Raw genomic sequence first — 15,959 nt, forward strand, 5'->3', positions numbered from 1 at the left:
TGGCTCTGTTAATCTGTTGTCTTGAGATATGTTCATACCCTCTTAATACTATCATGATCTTGTTCAAGGAAGGTTGATGTGCAAATGTAAAATTTATGGTATCATCAGCGTATGCCAAATGGTTAAGTGGATCAGTCCATTTGGGCATGCCAAATCCCACAAATGATTTATCATCAAACAATTTTTTCAACGATCTTGATAGTACTTCTGCTGCCAAAATAAACAGTGCAGGAGATAGTGGATCTCCCTGCTTCACACCCCTGGTTGATTTGAAAAAACCTGTTGATTGCCCATTAACCAACACTGAATACCAGTTGTTGGCTATTAGATTCCAGACCATGTTGATAAATTGCTCTGCAAACCCTATTCTTCTCAGCACTTGCATCAAAAATATCCATGAGACTCTATCATATGCTTTCGCCATATCAAGTTTAATTACCACATTCGCAGGTTTGCCTCGTAATCTCATGTCTGTTACTATTTTTTGTGTAAGTAGTATGTTCTCAAAGATGCTCCTCCCTTTAACAAAACCTGATTGATTATCTTATATGCATGCAGGAAGTAGCTTCTCCAATCTATTATGAATACACCTCGATAGGACCTTGTTGATGAAATTACTCAAGTTGATAGGTCTTAGGTCTGTAAAAGATTCTGGACTAATCTTCTTTGGCAGTAGAACTAGATTTGTGTGAGTAATTAACTTTGGCAAGCTTGATCCTCCAAAGAATTTCAGAACCATGTTATGTATGTCATGGCTGATGACTTCCCAGCAAACTTTATAAAACCTTCCATTGAATCCATCTGGACCACTGGAGTTGTCTCCACTAAGTTCGAACACTGCTGCCTTTACTTCCTCCAATGTTGGATATCTATATAGCTCAATATTCTGCTCCACGGACACCATAGCCGGTACATTATCTAGCATTGTAAAATTAGTGGGGTCCCCTTGTTTAGTGAAATGTTTCTGGAAATATTCAACAGCAGCATTGGAGATTTGATCCTGATCTTCTAACCAATTCCCAGCTTCACCTTTTATTCTTTTCAGCTGTAACTTCTTCCTCTTTCCTTTGACATGGTTGTGGAAGAAGTTAGTGTTTCTATCTCCCTCCGCAAACCATGCCATTCCAGCTTTTTGTTTCCAGTAGTGCTCCTCAAAACTCAGGTATTTCTTTAGTTCTGATTGAGTTTTCTGTAGGATTACTCTGTTTGCAATTGTTGGTTCCTCTTCGAACAACATTTCTTTGACCTTTACAATGTCCTCTACTATTGCCAATTGTTTGAATATATCCTCAAACGTATCTCCACTCCATTTTGAAAGTGATGTCTTAACATTCTTCAGCTTATGTTTGAATACAAGAAATGGGTCTCCAATGAAATTTGCATTCCAGTTCTGTTTTACTGCTTCCAAGAAAGTATCATGATTTGTCCAGAAGTTCAAGAACCTGAATGGTTTGGGCAATTTTGTGTTTTGTTTTCCAGTATTCATTAGTTAAATATTTACTTGAACTAACAGGTTGAGCTCAAGTATTACAAATATTGCATGAGATTTGATATTTGATTGTAAATTTTAGTTGAAAAAATTTCAGATAGTACATGATATTTGGGGATTTTATATTGTCATTATGTTGAGGGGTCATGTTACTTACGGTCTTTCTTATTCCATTATTTTTGTTGTGCTTCATGCCTATTGATAATTCATGTATTTTATTTATTAACCAGTAGTAAGTGTCGAGGTTGATCCCTCGTCACTACTTCTTTGAAGTTAGACTAGATACTTACTAAGTACGCATTGATTTACATACTCATACTATACTTTTGTACTAATTGTGTAGGTACTGAGGCAGGTACATCTTGTAGATACTCGGGCGTGCATCCCCGTTATCCGGAGACTCAGTGGTGAGTTGTTCACCATGCTCCGATCTGCAGCACCCGGAGTCTCCTTCCTGTTATATTTTCATTTCAGCCTATTTCATTTCAGACAGTAGCTATGGTGGTTTGTAAATTCTACTAGATTGCTTTTGCACTTGTGACACCGGATTTTGAAAAAATTTTATAGATGTTTATGGTTTTTGCCTAATATCGTCACTATTTTATTTTTTATGTTTTATTTATGTTGTATATGTCCATGGTCTTCTATGCCTACTTTCTTTAATTTAATAAAACCCATGATTTCAGAAGCAATAAAATGAATAATTAAGTTGATAGTTCACATTGATTTGCCTAACGGCGACGTTGGGCGCCATCACGGCCGATAGTAGGAATTAGGTTATGACAGCTGCCATATCACAAACAACTTCTAAGCATTCTTGTGGCTATTCTTTCATTTAGTTCTTAACGTCATCTATACAACCAACTCATAACAAGCATAATAACAACAACATCATCATAATCAAGTTATTTTCTTTAATTTCCAGTCATAGGAAGCCTTATACATAGCCTCAAAACAGTCCAATAGAAGGACAGCAACAAGATTCTCCATATCAAGTTTAACTCTAAGGCAACTAGTAACATATCAAGCAACTAGCTCATTTTAGGGAAAACTTGACAGCATCTCCCCCTCTTTTCTAACTTTCCCAAGTTCATAGTAATAACTAGAAACATATATAACCGTTAACCATAGATTTACAACATCACAATCAACTTTAACAACCCACCAATACAATACAAAAGTACTTCAACCGATTTTCGAGTATCTTCTATATTTTTTTATCTAACGAACACTACCACGACCAAACAAGGTTAGGCACAAGTAGAATGAGAATAACTTGTCCAGCAAAGCTTTCTCCAAACAAACAAATGACAATAACATGATAGAAGCGCTCTCTGCTACCTTTACGGGGTGCTTGATGTTAGATTTAGGTAGTTTATCTTAGAAATCACCCCTAAACCTTTAAAATCTCTTAGAGAGACTTTGGAGAGATATGGGGTGTGCTCTGGTCTAAACAATGAGAGAGATAAGGGCTTCTCCCATTTTTATTATAACAAAAAGATAAGCTTTCACCGCCTAGGTGGGTCCCATAGGGGCTGTCTGCGCAGTCTCGCGATAATGTGAATATCTCCCTACTCAGATATCGTATTGAAAAATGATTTACTGAGTTAAAAATTAGACTCGTAGATCTTCAATTTGGTTGGTGGATCACCTCACAAATCCATGTATATTAAGAGAAAAGCTCAGTGACATTAGACCTAAGTTTCAGTAAAATTATGAACGTATTTTGCTGCAACTTTTGTCGACTTTTGTTTTACAACTTGTTTGACTTCAAAACTTAATATAAGAATATTATAAGACTCAAGTACCTTAAAACACGACCTTCTTAGAATATTAATTACTCCTATTTCTATCTCAAAAGTACGGGTTATAACATCATTCGTTTAGCCTCCAACCCTCACGATACTTCTATAACACATGTGTTAACTCATCATCTCTTTGTAAAGGTCCTTAAACTCCCCGGATTATATTGATTCACTTAAGACGCATTCTAACATGAAAGTATATGGTGTAATATATCAGTCCCACAGCCTATTTATCCAGCATGAATAATACAAGAGGGGTAAAAACGAAAATATATTTTTTTCTTAACTTTGTGGAGCTTGAGCACTCCCTTATGTATGGGAGATGTTGGAATATTACTATTGAGTTCGGTCCACCCATAAGGGGTGCGAATTGGCTTATTAACCCATTAGCTTATTCTCCTTCTAAACCCTACTTATACCTTATATACACCATTATGAGTATTTGAAAAGATATGTTTTTTCCATCTATATATGACAATTAGGGTTTTTATGAGAAACTTGTCTCTGCATTTTGGAAAGGATTAGTAGGCTGTGGACAAAGGGTTTCATCCGCTTTGCAAGGATTCTCGACAACCAATGATACAAGTTGTGATTATTGCAGATCCATTTTCATTAAAGAAAAACTTGTAAGTCTTCTAAACTAGTATTACATTGACCTGAAACCCACATTCACACTTGTCAACATAAAGAATGCCTCACACAACTTTCGTTGGTTGTGTCCCACACCAAATAAAATTTCTTCCAACAACCTCATACAAGGTTTCATATAGGAAAGATCGATAGAGACAGAGAAAAGGCTTCCAAAATAGAATAGGAACGAAAGAAAAGGAGAAATGTTCTCTTCAATTAACAACGCTAAAAGATCATACCAATGTGTCGTAGCATAATCATTCACTTGTAGAATGGTAGGTACACTCACCTTTCTTGTAAATGACAAAATAAATAATTCTAGAGACTTACTATATTATAAGTGAAGCTTGGTACGACAAAGGGCAAAGTGGTAAATCACTCTGACTTGTAGATTTACAGGTGTCCTATTGTATATACCACATTGCTTTAATTTTGGTCCATCCTTTTGGTTTATTCTCTCCCATCGATGAAAGCAACTATTTTCAGAGCTCTTCATTCTCATCTCTCTCTTCATGGTAAGTTCTTCTTCTTCCTTTTTTCGAGTTGGAGGGGAAGCTGAGGGTTATGGGGGCCTGGAGGAGTAGTGGGGACACAAGTTATATGTGGTCGATGACGACGAACTATATTAGGGAGGTTGCGAGGGAGGTGTTAGGGGTCTTAAAGGGTTACTTTGGCGGGCACAGAGGAGATTGATGGTAGAATGAAGAGGTTCAAGAAAAAGTGAAAGCAAAGAAAGTGGCATACTTGAATTTAGTGGAGAGTACAGACGAGGGGGAGAGAAGAGAGAACAAAGCAAGGTATAAGAATGCTAGGAAGGAGGCGAAGCTAGCGGTCAATGATGCCAAGAATGCAGCGTTTAGTCGTTTGTATGAAGAGTTGGGGGACAAAGGCGGGGACAAGAAGTTATTTTGGTTTGCCAAGGCGAGAGAGAGAAAGGGTCGTGATCTGGATCAAGTAAGGTGCATCAAAGACGAGGAAGGCAGAGTCTTAATGGATGAGGCTATGATTAAAAGGATATGGCAGACTTACTTTCATAAACTTCTGAATGAAAAAGGGGACAGAGACATTGTGTTCGGTGATTTGGAGCACTTTGAGAGTCGTCATGTTTTTAGGTACTGTAGGCACATTAAGGTTAAGGAGGTCGTGGGAGCTATGCGTACGTTGAACAGGAGCAGAGCGACTGGGCCGGACGAGATACCGGTTGAATTTTGGAGGTATGTCGGTATAGAGGGCCTGAAGTGGCTGACCGAGCTGTTCAATGTTATTTTTAAGACGGAGAAGAATGTTTTCTTGTTGGGAAGAGTTAGAAATGGTTCCTCTTAGGAATACTCAGCTGCAGAAGCCATGGCTTTCCATTTTCTTAATGTTTCGTCAATCTGATCGTGTAGGCGAGCTTTCAGATCTTGAAGTTTCTTATTCTATTGGTACTCCTCTTTATTACAATCATCAACTGAAGTAGATACACAATTTAATGATGATGCAAAAGCCAGATTATATTTCGAGTCTATAATATTCATTTTTCTTTGATAGACAGTTATTGGTTGGGATGAAAATTGCAAACCACTACTTAGTCTTCAACTTCAGGTATCTATCGAGGAGGAAAACTCACGCATGCATATATATCACCAACCATCCAGTAATGTACAAAAGAGTTGACCTGCATGTACAAAATCGAGCCAGAACTGCCTGAAAGAAAAATAAAACTAAATATACTCTTCAATTCCAAAACTAGGAATCATTGAAACAAATAAAGAAGGAAGAGAAACCCAAAAACCTCTTATATAGTGTAGGCAGTGGAGATAAAGTTGAAACTAAATGGGTAATTTTTTAAACAAAAAGCAATAAACCAGAAGCGAAGGCCCCAAAGCAGGAAGATCCGGAAAAAATGCAGAGGATGAGAAAGAAAGTGTTAGTTTTTTATGGCCAGGTTAATTATCCTTCAAATTTTAATGTAGTCAAAATAATTGATTTTATATTAATATTTTTAGATGATCATTATTTTAGCTGTAACAGTTGATTCGTACAGTTGATTCGTACAACATGGAATTGATGTGCCTCGACAGGAGCAGTGGGGTACTTTTTGTTGGTTGTTTCAGGTCTCGAAGGCGATATGGGTCCAATTAGTTTATATAAAATAAAAAAGAAAATAATTCTTGTTCCCTTTTTAATGCTGGATAATATCGAGAACAGATATTTATTGGTAATTGAGCTTAGACCTACACAATTAGATATCAAAATAACCGAAAATGAGTACTAAACTAAGTATTAGATGGTTAACAATCAAACTTTTTATCACTCATTATTAATGTTTTTAAGTAAGAAACAGAAATGCTTGAAACAAGAGAGCGGTAGGGCACACGTAAGGGTGTACCAATAAAATCGACAAATCGCACTAACCCTATAATTCGAGTCAAACCGAAAAAAAATGACTATGATTTGGTTTGGTGTTGGAAAAAAAACCCGATCATATTTGGTTTGGTTTGGTTTGGTTTGGTTTTAACTAAAAAAAGTCAAATCGAAACCAAACTATGCCGACATTATATGTATAAAAGTTTTAAATATATTTAATACATAAAAATATTTACTGTAGTGTAGTTTATAAATATTTCTTAAGCTTTTTTCATAGTTTTATCTTTTAATTTATTATTTCAAGTTTGGGCTTATAATTTTTGGATGCTCCAACATGTTTTATACTCCATAAATGTTAGTAACTCAAATAAATCCTAAACCAAAATCAAATCAATACTAATGCTAATAAAATATTCAACTCAATTGTACTATGAATGAAAATAGTATTGGATATCTATTTTTTAGTTTTTCCATGGTTTAGATAAAATGTACTATAACTTATTTTTCTTGTAGTGGTTAGTCATGTAAATAATAGTACTTATTAGTCGTAATTTAAAATTATGTTTGTTTTCATTATGACTTATTAATAATATTTATTTTACTGTTGAATATTTTAGTACAATGTCATGACTCATCTCATATTTATGTTATTTTATTGAAAAACAACTTATATAGTTATGTCTTACTAGGATAAAAGAAATATTTGGAGTACAAATTTTACGTTTTGTGATATGAAGACTTTATGAAAAAAAAAACCGAAAAAACCCAAAAACCCAAACAACCCGAGATTAAAAAACCTGACTTTTACTGGTTTGGTTTGGTATTTAGATTTGATAACCCGATACAATTGGTTTGGTTTGGTAATTAAAAAATCCGAACCAACCGGGCCTATGTCAGGCACATGTAGGGCACTAAATACAGCAAGAGTTCAGGATTTAGCCTCCTAAATATAGACTTACAAATGCATGATAATATCATAACAAAACCTTTGTAATATCTCGAGTAAGAGTTGATTTTTCACGATTCTTTTACATGATCCACAGTTCAGATGGTTCCAGCATTTATGAGTTCAAGTGGTTATGGCTCTTGCTCAATCCGTATAGCTATGAAGTAAATCAATTTATTATAACACATTTTGCTGTCAATACATTATTGATACAAGTTAAACTGTTAAAAAGTACTTCCTTTCTGAAATAGTGTAGAGAAACCCATCTTTGTTTTGCTTTGCTAGCTTGAGTGTTGAATATCTTTTAATGCCTTTTTCTGATAGATCATGACATTGTGATAGGCACCATTTATACAGGAATGATCTTTTGTGCACTTACTGGTCAGGGTCATGCTTAACAGTTCAATGAGATCATTTCAGGTTATTTCTATGTTGGAAAGGATTAAAGTGAAAGGAAGTCACTCTTGATTGAATGTGTATTATGAATCATCACATCAATGACCGAGCCACTTTCTCTTATAGATATTGTTTATGCGACGTAGTATCTAAACAACAGACTTGGAATAGGATAAAAATACATTTCACTATGGTAAATATTTTAGTTACTGAAATTTTATGGTCTTTAGGGTACTTGAATTATGCCTTTGTATTCTCACTGAGTAATATTGGTCAGCATTGAGTTGTAGAAACTAAGTAGTATTCCGACTACCTTTCCAATGACTGGCGCTCATAAGCTAAACTTATGAATTTTATTTACAAGCTTAATATTTTGTACATAGCATTTTGATATCAATTCATTTGCCGGTGAAGGAAACATTGAATATGTATTAATAATTTGGTAAATTCGAATTAGTGAAGCATACTGTTAAGCATCGCCGGTATAAATTGGAACAGTATCTCTTCTTGCATTTCTTGTATTTGGCATTAATTAATGTTCTTTTTATGATGCATATTGTCTTTTCATATAGTTTATTTTTATTTTCCTTTCTTTCCTTGATGTAGTTGTTTAAATTGGTACCTTACATTATATGGCTATTGGCATTTGATCATTTCTTCATAATTCTACCGCTGTCAATATTTTTGTCACAGAAGACTATTCACGTGATGGAAAATGCCACCCTTGTTGTCGATATGTAAACAGTATAATGTAACTCTCATGGAAGCAGGTTGAAGAACATGTTGTGTTGTAGATACATATCTCATATGTTTTGCAGTTCTGTTTTTCAAAATAATGTACATATCATGTAGCGTTAATACACTGCTAACTTTTAGCTAACTTGATAGTCTTACTACTTCCTTTCCCGGTAATGCTGCTAGACAATTAAATCAAGTATGAAATTATGTTCTCCATGTTAAAACTTTTAGCTAATCTTATAGTTGTGTAAATAACACAAACAAAGATGTCACGACGTGTCAAGCATACGGGCCATCTAGTTAAAAGAAAAAGAGAAACTTCTTTGCTTTATTGCTTAGTCTCAGCATTCATCAAACTCTAATACACTTTGTTTTGATACATCAAGCTCTCATACATTTTCACTCTTCCAGTATGAACACAAGGTAAATGTAACATATCCTCAAGATTTAAAAGAAAAAATATTAGTACAGCGATTCATAATTTAAGTAAAAGAAGAAATTTTGTCAACATAGCAACTTAAGCATTCTACATATTTAGTAACTTAATGAGCTTTGAGATCCAAGCCTCCTCTTTCTGAGGCGTTCAGCGATAATAAAGGCGAGTTCAAGGGATTGAGATGCATTGAGTCTAGGATCGCAGTGGGTGTGATAGCGTGAGCTCAGATCATCGAAAGTCACGGTCCTTGATCCACCAATGCACTCTGTTACATTTTGGCCGGTCATCTCTAGGTGAACTCCTCCTGGATGGCTTCCTTCTTGCTCATGCACGTCAAAGAATGCTCTCACTTCAGCCTGTTCCCAAGAAGAGTGCAATGTAAGACGTGTGCTTTATTGTCAATGTTGTAATGTGAGGGTTAAAACTTCATCCAAAAGCTCTAACAAAAGAATACAATATTCTTAACTGTTAAGACATGTAAGTTGATGTAAACTTTCAATCATTTTTAAGACAATTATACTGTTACAATATCGAGCGTCATTGAAAAAAAAGGAAATCTACCTAAAAGACTGGATCTCAAAAATAATCCTTGTGGAAAGAGACAGACAACCACCAACCTAGCTGAGATATATTTAAATCCACCATATGACAGCTTAAGAAACATACTTTTGACTGAACACACCCTTCCAAATTCAGTTTTACATTCTCTTACCTACCCATATATCTCTCATACATTCTTTGCCCTAGTCTAGCAAAGAAAAAGCAGCTACTCTTTCTATGAACAACTAATATTCCCATCATGAAAGATGGTCCCCCCGCGAATTAACACAATCATTCAGCTTGTCAAATTATATGGTCCAAAGAAACGGACTTTTTCAGCTGCTCGGTCTATAACTGCTGGTACCTTTCCTATTGGCTGTAGAAGTGAATTCTAAGTGTGGTCCTTCCTTAAATATGAATAGGCACCACCATAAAGGAGATGATTAAGATCAAAGTATAGGAAGTATGCAATTACTTGAAGGCAGCAAATTTTGTGAATTCAAATTGTCTTTCCAGTATAACCTCGGGTCTCACCATCCTAAAGGGTATGTATGATATAACGAGTCAGGAAATTCTGAAGGAGGTATGAGAACTTACCCTGATGGCATCAAAAGGTCGAGTTTTCAGACCACAAGGTGCTTTAATGGTATTTCCATGCATAGGATCAGATACCCATGTAACAATTTGCCCAGCTCTTCTCACTGCCCTTATTAGATGAGGAAGCTTAACCCTCATGTTCTCTGCTCCCATTCTGGTAATTATTGTAATCCTTCCTGGTTTGTTGTTAGGGTTCAGAATGTCAATGAGCTTAACTAACTCATTTGGATCCATCTTGTCACTCACCTGCAGCATATATTTTCTGTTAGCCTCAAATTTTGTTACCAATTCAATATGATCTGCACATTTGCCATATTCATAAATGCAATCACGAAAAGACTCAAAGTAAAGCAATGCACTCACCTTTATACCAAGGGGGTTGGCAATTCCTCTCAAGAACTCAACATGGGCACCATCCAATTGTCTGGTTCTCTCCCCAGCCCAAAGAAAATGGGCAGAGCAATCATAGTAAAGGCCAGAAGTTGAATCCAATCTTGTAAGTGACTGCTCATACGGCAAAAGTAAGCACTCGTGAGACGTCCAAAACTCGGTGGTTTTCATGATAGGATGGTCCGTTGTAAGTCCAGCAGCAGCCATGAAACCAAGGGCCTCATCCACTCTATGAGCTAATTCACGATACCTGCCAATTTAAAAAAGAAAAGAAACATTATTAGCCCATAATTGCAACATTATATAAAAGCCGACGGAAAATCCCTCTCGTAATAAATTTTTGGAACAGTCTAGATAGTATCCCTATAGAGGTCCGGAAGTGTCTTGGGGAGGTTGGAGTTGGAGTAGTATGGCTCACCAAGCTATTTAATGCCATACTAAGAAGTGGTAGGATGACCGAAGAGCGGAGGAATAGTACCTTGATTTCAATTTATAAGAACAAAGGAGATTTTAAAGTTGTGCGAACTATCGTGGCATTTAACTCATGAGTCATACAATAAAACTCTGGGAAAGAGTGATAAAGCATAGACTTAGGAACACGACAAGATAGACTGAGAATCAGTTTGGATTTATGCCCGGTAGATCTACAACGCAACGCAGGCTATATTCTTGCTAAGAAGATTGATGAAAATTTAAAGCCAAACGAAGAAAAATCAACACATAATGTTCATTGACCTAGAGAAAGCATAGACCACGGACGACCCTAAAGATAGGACACAATAGAAGCAGATAGGGCACAATAGAAGCGGAAAATTCATATAAGTGATATCTACTAGTTGAGAATAGATTTTAGACTTGGTAGAGAAGTTATATTACAATTATTATTATTACTATTATTTATATATGTATTTATCTTTTTTTACTTGCACTTTCATTTTACTTTGATAATGATGAAGATATGAGTTGAGCTAAAATTGAGGATTCAAACAACAAATAGCAACAAAAATTTCCAACAATATTCACCAAGATGGAACATACCGATCACCCTGCTCACTGTGCTCTGTAAAATCTAAGTTCCATTGGTTGATTCTCTGCATGGCAGCATATCCTCCTTTAGCAAAGGCCCTCAAGAGATTCAAAGTAGCTGCAGATTGACAATAGGCCCTGATCATCCTTTGAGGGTCCGGAATTCTGGATTTCTCATCAAATGCATCTCCATTCACATTATCTCCCCTGTAACTTGGCAGCTTTACTCCATCTTTCTCTTCAAATGGGTCTGATCTAGGCTTTGCAAATTGCCCAGCCATTCTTCCAACCTATTTAGATCAAATTTGAAAATGGATATCAATACAGTTGACATATGCCAAAAGAAGGAATTTATCTACTCATTAAGTTTTCCATCAGATAAGAGAATACTCATGAGTCATGACTAAAAAAATAAATACCCATTTCCAGGAACGAATTCAAGATAAAATAAGTACTGCAACAAACAGCAGGCTATTAAATACCCTAATAATTGAATAAGATTCAATATCCATTTCTTGATAGGCAACTTAAATAAAATTTAAAAAAAAAAAAAGCATTCCAAAATTAAGGTAACAAATTCAATTTAGCAGCGAAAAAGGTCAAAATCAAAATATTTGTCTTAATTCAGACATCTATTCATTACTTTTCTAAAATAAAATTTACGTAAAAATTACAAAAAAGGACTATAACAGTTAAAAAGATTACAAAAAAGGACTGTGATTAAGAAATACATATGAAACATGGTAGTTTAAAAAAACACTGTTTGAGTTGGAAACATTAACAGCGTAACATAAAATGGGACCACCAAGTAGAAAACAACAAACAAGCAACAAATTATTGAAAGCTACCCCTACACTAAGATATTAGTTAGGTCCAACTTGTAGTTCTTTAAAGGCAATGTAAATACAAAAAGAAAACATTCAAAAATTAAGTAAGAAACAAAAATATGACCTTTACAACGGGCATCTGACCACCGAACATAAGAACAGCACCCATTTGAAGGAGGATTCTGAAAGTGTCCCTTATGTTAACAGCATTGAATTCCTTGAAACTCTCGGCACAGTCACCACCTTGTAGCAGAAACGCCTTCCCAATTGCAGCCTCTCCAAGGCGCTCTTCAAGACTCCTCGCCTCACCAGCAAACACAATAGGAGGGAAATCTTCAATGGTCTTTAGAACTGATTCAAGATCATCTTTATTTGGGTACTCTGGAAGCTGAAGTGCTCTCTTCGATCTCCAGCTGTCAACTGACCATTTTTTACAAACTTGGTCTGTTTTCGTCACCGCGACAGCAGCAGTGGAGGAGGTGGCTGCCGGCGGCGAAGGTTTAGGGGTCTTGTCGGAGGTAATGGGGTTCTTGGAGGAGTCGGGAGAATAGACGGCTGAGATCGGTTGAGGAAATTTAACGGGTTTGGTTGAGTTGGTGGGAAGGGCATGTTTGGGAGAAGGTAAAAGAGGTTGAGTTTGAATTAAGGATTTATTTGGTAGGAGGGAGTTGGTGCTGCTAGTTGAAAGAGCCATTGGATTCTTTCTGTGTATTGTAAGGAAAAGATGTGCTCAAATGTGGTACTACCTGAAGAGCAGAGAGATGCCAAGGGTTTTTATAAGGAGGCTTATGGTTGTTGGAGGATTTGTTGTTAGGTGAAGGCTATTTTGGTAATTAAATTACTTAACTGGCACACACCAGCAAAGTCAATATTTCACCAACTTTCTTGTACATTTTGTTAAAGTGAATGGGTGGATTCAGCGAATAAGGAAAAAGAGAAGCATATTGAGAATGAGGCCATTAAAAATATTTTAAACCTTGTAACTAATCATTAGACCTATTACTTATCTTATTTCTTCACATCAATTTTGTGACAAGATTCCCCTCTTTCTCTATTTAGAATGTGAATCTTTCAAATATAAAGGAATTTTTTTGAACTAGGAGTAGGATTTATTTATCGCCCTTTTCCTTCCTTCTTATCGGTGTTCTGTGATGGTGCAGCTGCTGCTCGGATCTCAAACACAGTTTCTTGACTCAAGGAGTGAGTCGAGAGCATCGTATCGCAAAGGCCTTATTTCGAGCGCTCATGGCGTGAACTTTCAAAGGGTCGATGGGAGGCCCGTTCGCACGGTGAGATCTCTTTTGATAAGTGATATTTGGTTTCCCCTTTGCATGATTAAGTCCTTACTTGTTTTATTTCTTTTTTGCAGGTTTACCCAAAGATGTCCATATGAGGCCCCCATCCGGCAGTGATGATTTTCCCACTGAGTCCCCTGCTCCGAAACAGGGTGAAGAGAAGAAAAAAAGGGCTCCGAGTTCTTCGAACTCGGTGAAAAAGAAACCAAGGAGGAGGCTGATCCTTAAGCCAAAAGAAACCTCCAGCTCCCAAATACTTGATTCGGACTCCCTCTACCGGTTCAGGGACGAGTCTAAAGAGGATGAAATTTTAGTGGCCCGGGAGCCATCGGTCCCTGAAGAACGGGCATCAACCGAAGGGGGGACGATAGAGGCCAATCCCTCCCAAAATTAAGAGGTCGTTGCATCAGTGAGTATCGAGAACCCTCAAGACGCCGGTTCTGCTCCACCCGGTGTCATCGATATAACGGGATCGCCTTTGTTCACGGACTCAATATTCAGTGAAGCTCAAGCGGTGAAGGAGCGTTCAAATGAGGGGGTCCAAGGTGCGAACGAACGCCTCCAAATCTCTTTTGATGGCATGGACTCTATTGCCACGGAGGATGTCACTGGATTGGGTGATTTAGAAGTACCAAGAAGAAGTCCGCCCTCGGGGACAGGTGGGTCTAGCTCGAGCTCGAGATTGGTGTAAGGACCCGTAAAAATTTAAACCAAAAACTCGGATTTTCATGGTGCCGAGATAGATCCTTGTGTTATATTAGTAAAAAACTTTCGCGGCTAGCTTGCGAGCCGCGGTTCAGACTTTTTGGATTGAACAGTACCCTATGGACTGAGAGAAAAATATTTTGCAGAAGAACGCATTTATATGGCCCATTATGTGGCCGCATAATCACTCTGCGGACCGCATAATGGCCATAGAGTGAAGCAGTAAGTTTGGCCAACTTAAGGTCAGTTTTGCAGTCGATTATGCGACCGCATAATCGATATGTGGACCGCATATCAATTGCATAATCCCTCTTGAGTTTTTGCGGAGGGAGTTTTGCGGTGCATTATGCGACCGCAGAATGAGTATGCGGACCGCATACTGGTCGCATACCTGGGCCGTAAGTTCAGGCCCATAAGGGCCATTTCTACGGTCACTTTGCGGACCGCATAACCATTATGCGGCCGCATATGCGACCGCAGACCTGTGTCGGGGCACCTATTTTCTTAATTTAAAACCCGACCCCCATTCCGTTAAAATACCCCTTAGGTCTATTTTGAGCTCATTTTCAGATGTTTCTAGAGTGAGAGAGAGAAGGTTCAAGAGGGAGGATCTAAGTTTTCATCAAATTAATCTTCAACCATCACTCAAAGCTTGGAAATATTCAAGTAGAGTACCAAATTCTTCATCCAAAAAGGTAAGACTTCATCACCCCAGCTCTTAATTTCAAACATAGCTATAATGGGGTATTAATAAGATGGTTCATGGGTATGAGGGTTGTTTATCTTGCATGCATGTGATAAAGAGTGTGGGAAAAATAAGAAGTGAACTAGAACCATGAACGTTTTCCTAATTTTGGGTTCAATTTGTATATTGCTAAAATAGATTGAGGTTGCTAAGGGTTCCAGAAAATTGTAGAGTCTAAAGAAGCGCAATTGAGGTATGTTGGCTAAACTTTCTCTCTTGGAATTGAATTCCATAATGTTTCTGTAAGTTTTAAAGTGTGGGTTACGTATAAATAGTTATGGCTTTGAGTCGTGTTTCAATGAAAGATAGAATTGTCTAAAAGCTTTTGTACTAAATTCATGCCCATTAGTGGCTGCTTTAACTAATGCTTTGATTTATAAAAATATTCAGTGTGATTCGAGTTCTATATACTCATGTGTTGAAATTTTATATTGTCATTTCTGGGGGAGAGTATTACAAGAGTAAATGGTGTATTGACTGTTTATGATTTTTCATGTGTGTTTCGATTATTGGTTGGTATGCTTCATTCTTTGGAAAGAAACCATTTGTGTTTGAAGTTTCTATTTCAAATGGATTTGAAGTATATGATTTTTAAAATATCCTATATGTTGATACTTGATGGTGATCTTTGAAATTGAAAGAGATGAAAGTGTGGAATATGAAATACGGCCATCGTGCCAGGAATAAAGAATCTTGTGAATTGTCTAATGAGCCAAGAAAATATTGTCGTTGTGAATGACTAGAAATACTAATGAGAATTCATACAATGTGAAAGATGTTGAGGTGAGTACAATTGTATTTATGATATTTCTGTTTGCAAATCAAATCAAAACTATTTTTGGGAGCATCATTAGCAATACCGAGGAAGTGTGGATCATAAGGCCTACACCTGAAACTACACGTTCTGGTGTAGGGGTAGATTGTGATATTATTCCCCTTAATTGGGATAGAACTGGAACCTTTATGGATTGGAAAATTCAACCCGCACGGCATATGTGGGAAGGCGGCCTAGATGATCAGGTGGAGATCAGACGCCATATTGCGC

At 36.9% G+C, this 15,959-nt stretch overlaps 2 protein-coding genes across 2 annotated transcripts; one reads left to right on the forward strand and one right to left on the reverse strand.

The window, feature by feature from the left end:
• The first annotated feature begins 4,390 nt into the window (after window positions 1–4,390).
• Window positions 4,391–5,247, forward strand: LOC142163872 (uncharacterized). The gene is made up of 2 exons (XM_075221022.1): window positions 4,391–4,439; window positions 4,679–5,247. The coding sequence occupies exons 1-2, from the start codon at window positions 4,391–4,393 to the stop codon at window positions 5,245–5,247; spliced, it is 618 nt and encodes a 205-aa protein (XP_075077123.1).
• Window positions 5,248–8,653: 3,406 nt separating this feature from the next.
• Window positions 8,654–12,942, reverse strand: LOC107796357 (phospho-2-dehydro-3-deoxyheptonate aldolase 1, chloroplastic-like). The gene is made up of 5 exons (XM_075221652.1): window positions 12,294–12,942; window positions 11,355–11,632; window positions 10,290–10,566; window positions 9,927–10,172; window positions 8,654–9,145 (listed from the first exon to the last, which is right to left on the reverse strand). Exons 1-5 carry the CDS (start codon window positions 12,861–12,863, stop codon window positions 8,888–8,890), a joined length of 1,629 nt encoding a protein of 542 aa, XP_075077753.1. The 5' UTR covers window positions 12,864–12,942; the 3' UTR covers window positions 8,654–8,887.
• Window positions 12,943–15,959: the final 3,017 nt, after the last annotated feature.

This window comes from Nicotiana tabacum, chromosome 9 (assembly GCF_000715075.1).
Source record: "Nicotiana tabacum cultivar K326 chromosome 9, ASM71507v2, whole genome shotgun sequence".
Lineage (NCBI taxonomy): Eukaryota > Viridiplantae > Streptophyta > Magnoliopsida > Solanales > Solanaceae > Nicotiana > Nicotiana tabacum.

Coding starts and splice junctions, on each gene's coding strand:
- LOC142163872 (XM_075221022.1), top strand. CDS start 4,391: ATGAAAGCAACTATTTTCAGAGCTCTTCATTCTCATCTCTCTCTTCAT. Junction 4,440..4,678: donor TTCTCATCTCTCTCTTCATG/GTAAGTTCTTCT, acceptor ACTTGAATTTAG/TGGAGAGTACAGACGAGGGG.
- LOC107796357 (XM_075221652.1), bottom strand. CDS start 12,863: ATGGCTCTTTCAACTAGCAGCACCAACTCCCTCCTACCAAATAAATCC. Junction 11,633..12,293: donor GTCAGATGCCCGTTGTAAAG/GTCATATTTTTG, acceptor TGATCTAAATAG/GTTGGAAGAATGGCTGGGCA. Junction 9,146..9,926: donor GACCTTTTGATGCCATCAGG/GTAAGTTCTCAT, acceptor TCTTGGGAACAG/GCTGAAGTGAGAGCATTCTT.